Source organism: Mobula birostris, chromosome 13 (assembly GCF_030028105.1).
Source record: "Mobula birostris isolate sMobBir1 chromosome 13, sMobBir1.hap1, whole genome shotgun sequence".
Taxonomy (NCBI): domain Eukaryota; kingdom Metazoa; phylum Chordata; class Chondrichthyes; order Myliobatiformes; family Myliobatidae; genus Mobula; species Mobula birostris.
In genome coordinates this window covers 41,909,138-41,913,488 of record NC_092382.1, presented here as the reverse complement: position 1 = coordinate 41,913,488, position 4,351 = coordinate 41,909,138, and the positions used below count along the sequence as shown (strand labels likewise).

Here is a 4,351-nt window from a genome sequence, read left to right as displayed (position 1 = left end):
GATCTGGTTTTGGCCTCAACACCACTTTCCAACTCTCCCTCTGCACCTGTAGATTTCCAAGTAGTTCATATGCCTACAATATATTGTATATTCTATGGCTGTACCATAACTCTTAACGTGGAGAATTCCAAAGGATCACAACCTGCAGAAGAAATTCGTCTTCATCTCCTGATCAATGGGAAACCAATTACTCAAACTATATTCCATTTTCTCGATATCCTCACTTGGAGAAACATCGTCTCAGCATCTTGTCTGACAACACCCTCAGAATCTTGCTTCAGTAAGATCACTTCTCATTGTTCCCTACACGCTCACCCCTCGCCCCCATATGTGAATCCCCTGATTCAAGTATGTCCTTTATTAAAGACGAGATCTAAACTGTACACAGAACGCCAGGTGTTGTCTCACGAGCTCCCAATAAAGTTGCTACAAAATATCCTTACCCTTGTATTCCATAACCCTTACAATAAAGGCCAAAATTCCATTGGCCTTTCTGCATATTTGTTTAACCTACACACCCTTTTTGTGTGCTAGAGATTGAGTTTGCACTGCAACATTCTCTAAACACCTCTCTATTTAACAATCAGGTTTGTCTTTCTTCTTTCCAGAGCAGGCAGGCAACTTCATATTTTGTTCTATATTATATTTCAAAGGCCACTTTCCTGCTCATCCACTTAACCTGTGCTCATCACGTTGCAGGCTCTTGTGTGCTCTGCATCACCTGATAAGCCACTTATCTTTATATTTTCAACAAATTTGAGAACATACATCCGGTCTCCTCAGATTACAACCAATGCATCCACAATGCATCCACAAATGCCACTCATTTGTAAAGATACAAATTTGTCCTGTACTTTTTCACTGATAAAAATAAAAAAATTCTCTCTCCCTACAGACCTTTGCAATCTGTTATTACTTTCATTATTTAGAATCTGTACCTTCTCATTCCCAATTTTACAATGAGCCTCAAAAACCATCAATTAATTAATCCACATTACAACGTATATTATTTCAAAGATATAGCATCCTAACTTCCTTGGGAATTCTCCACAGATGGTGCACCCTTCTCGTGGGGCGTTTCTTCCTCCAGACTTTTGCTGTAAGTTAAGAAATACCTCCTTAAATGAGTGCTTGCACTGACATCAGACGCTAGAGAGGGCGGGCGGAACAGTTCGACAGGACTATCAGCTGAGAGGAGGAGTATTCATACAAACCAGGTCCGCCTCTCTCATTTGGTTGGTGAAATATCAGCTATTTTACACGATCAGCTATATTCCAAAAGAGCTTTCGCGACGAGGGAGAAAAAGACAACTTCTGTCAAAGATTGAGAGAAATTACACCAAACCTACTTCAAACGTTGGAGAGAAGTAGGATAAATCGGTGTCCTGTAGACAGTCGGTCTAACTTAATAGAGGGAAGACTAGCAGGATCCGAAAAGGTCCGGACAGTTGTGGGTATCGCTTCTCCGCTTTTTGGCTGCATCGTCGCACAGTGACAAAGGCAGTGTACAGCTTGCCGCTTGCGTTTTTCTCCGACCTCGGAAACTGCAGAACCATGGCCGGCAAAAACCCCAAGGTTTTTATGGACATCTCTATTCGGGATAAACCCCAGGGTCGCCTAGTGATGGAGCTAAGACCAGATATTGTCCCAAAGACTGCAGAAAACTTCCGTGCATTATGCACAGGCGAGAAGGGTTTCGGTTACAAAGGCTCAACGTTCCACAGAATCATTCCTGGCTTCATGTGCCAGGGTGGCGACTTCACAAAACATGACGGCACTGGAGGCAAGTCCATCTATGGGGAGAAGTTTATAGATGAGAATTTTCAGCTGAAGCACACGGGGCCAGGCATCCTGTCCATGGCCAATGCTGGACCAAATACAAATGGTTCCCAGTTCTTCATATGCATCACAGGGAGCAGCTGGTTGGATGGGAAACATGTTGTGTTTGGATCTGTGGTAGAAGGAATGGATGTGGTAAAGAAGATGGAGAGATGTGGCACCGTGAATGGAACACCAAAAGCCACGGTTAAAATCACTGAGAGTGGGCAGTTGACCTAAAGTATTTGAATTTGGAATTGTACTGTTTAAATTTTTTTCCTCTCGACATTGTGTTGCTTAATTTGATGTACTCGTATTATTTTTGAATAATATAATAATAATAAAAAGATTTGAAAAGAAAAAAGAAAGAAACTGCTGAGATACAGTCGGCTAAGAGCCAAGTGCTGATAAATGGGACCCGTGTAGAATTGATGAAGTTCCTGTCTCTTTCTCCATTAATGTTTCCTCCTTACAGCAAAACTAACCCTCTCACTGTGTCAGAATCAGTGATTAAATCCGGCCCCAAACACTGTGCTTTCAGCCCTGCACATTGTAACTTGAACCATTTCACTGAGGGTCTGATGGAGACACAACCCCTGCCCTCTGCACATGTGATCACATCTCCCCTGCTTCTGACATTTCAAATACCCTCAGAATGGTTTTCTGATTCAGTCTCAAGGTTATGGTACATTCAGCTCATCGTCAGACCTGACAAACCATGTCTTCCCACAGCTGGTTCCACCTGTTGGTGTGTCCTCTTTCCTCCATCTCCAGGGAAGCTGCATCTCCACACAAACTCCTCACTTGAGATGACTGTCTGTACCCGTGACACAGGGAATCACATCACTGTCACTCTCCTGATACCATCCGGGAAGCGGTACCGCAACATAAAAGCCAGGACCAACAGGCTCCGGGACAGCTTCTTCCACCAGGCCATCAGATTGATGTACCAACGCTGAAACATGTATGTGTTGGGATGATTTTATCTATTGAGGGAGTTGTTCCAGTAATAATATATCTGGACGGTTATTTTAGATTATCCTATCTGTAATAATGTATTGATTATCATGTAAATTGTGAGATACTGTCCCTATCTGGATCAGGCCTGAATTTATAGTGCCTTAATGAAGTTACGGTTGTCATTCATAAGTTTGTGTGTTAAAGCAAGATTTTGGTGAAATATATTTGCCACTTGATTGTACCTGCATAAGTAATCAGATTGAGTTAAACTGCTGCAGGATCCTGGAATGTGTTGGATAGTGTCTGGTTTCTCTCGGCATTTTCTGTATTTATTGCCTTGTTTGTTTGTATTTCATGTATTTTCGATTTTTTTTCATATTGTTGACCACCTTGTCCTATATTTCTGCAAGGAACCCCTCTGTTTCTGGGAAGAGGTCTCCAACTCTCAGTCAGGTGCTCGATGCTACCTTGTCAACATCTTGTCTGCTCAGGTCATTGGGATTTCTCCCATGGAGGGTCGTACTCATTCCACTGGTTAATGTTTTCTTCCATAGTGATGATTCATTTCTGAGTTAGCCTCTCATTTAAGTTTTCTGGTCTGTATTTCTTACCACGATTGCATATACACACATGGAGCAATGAATACTGTTCATTTTTGATGAAAATATATACTTAGAAGTTTTATCTGACTTGTGTGATTTTTTTTCCATGTGTGTTATTCCCCTTCCTCCTCCTGTCCGAGGTAGTGTTAATCTAACTGAGTCTGAGTGTAAATAGTCTTTTCTAAAGCTGTCATTTCAGTTCTGGATCTTTCTTAATTTTACTGATTGAAATGGGACAAAGATATTTTTATATATAAAAAAGTCAATGTCGGTATTGATGAAAGTGTTTATTGCCTTTGTTGTATTTGTTAACTATTGAGCTCTGTTTGGCAGGTTTTTTTAAGTCTTGAACTAAATTTTGACAAAGGTTCTCCCTATTTCGCACTACTTTCTATTTTCTTTGCTTGTTGATATTCCAGATACGTGGGTGTCAAGAGTCCCGCTGAAGGGTCTTGGCTGGAAATGTTGATTCCCATCCATAGATGCTGCCTGACGTGCTGAGATCCTTCAGCACTTTGTGTGTAGTTCTCTAGATTTCTAGCATCTGCACGTCCACTTGTTTCCCAGATACTTACATGCTTCTTGAAAGAACAAGCTGGTGGTGGGATGTGTGGCTGTGTTGGTAAAATAGTAAATAGAATCAGTAGAAAGAGTTGGCATAAGGTTGGAATGTGTGGAATCTGTGGGTAGAATTAAGGAACAGCACATGTAAAAAAAAAAAAAAAAAAAATCCCTGATGGGAATTGTACAGAGACCTCCAAACAGTAGTAAGTATGTGGTCCACAAGTTACAATGGAAGTTAGAAAATGTGTGCCAAAAGGGCAATGTTACAATAGTCATGGGGGATTGTCATGCAGGTGATTAGGAAAATTAGGATGGTGTTGGTCTCAAGAGGAGGAATTCCTCGAATGCCTACAAGATGCTTTTTTAGAGCAGTTCATGGTTGAGACCACTTGGGGATCAGCTATTCT

General features: G+C 41.3%; 1 protein-coding gene across 1 annotated transcript; it reads left to right on the top strand.

Annotated features, from left to right (window-relative positions):
- Positions 1 to 1,527: 1,527 nt before the first annotated feature.
- On the top strand, positions 1,528 to 2,350 carry LOC140207566 (peptidyl-prolyl cis-trans isomerase-like). The gene has a single exon (XM_072276111.1). The coding sequence runs from the start codon at positions 1,555 to 1,557 to the stop codon at positions 2,056 to 2,058; it is 504 nt and encodes a 167-aa protein (XP_072132212.1). The 5' UTR covers positions 1,528 to 1,554; the 3' UTR covers positions 2,059 to 2,350.
- The last annotated feature ends 2,001 nt before the right edge of the window (positions 2,351 to 4,351 follow it).

Bases quoted from the DNA above. Each gene is read 5' to 3' on its own strand.
- LOC140207566 (XM_072276111.1), top strand. From the start codon at position 1,555: ATGGCCGGCAAAAACCCCAAGGTTTTTATGGACATCTCTATTCGGGAT.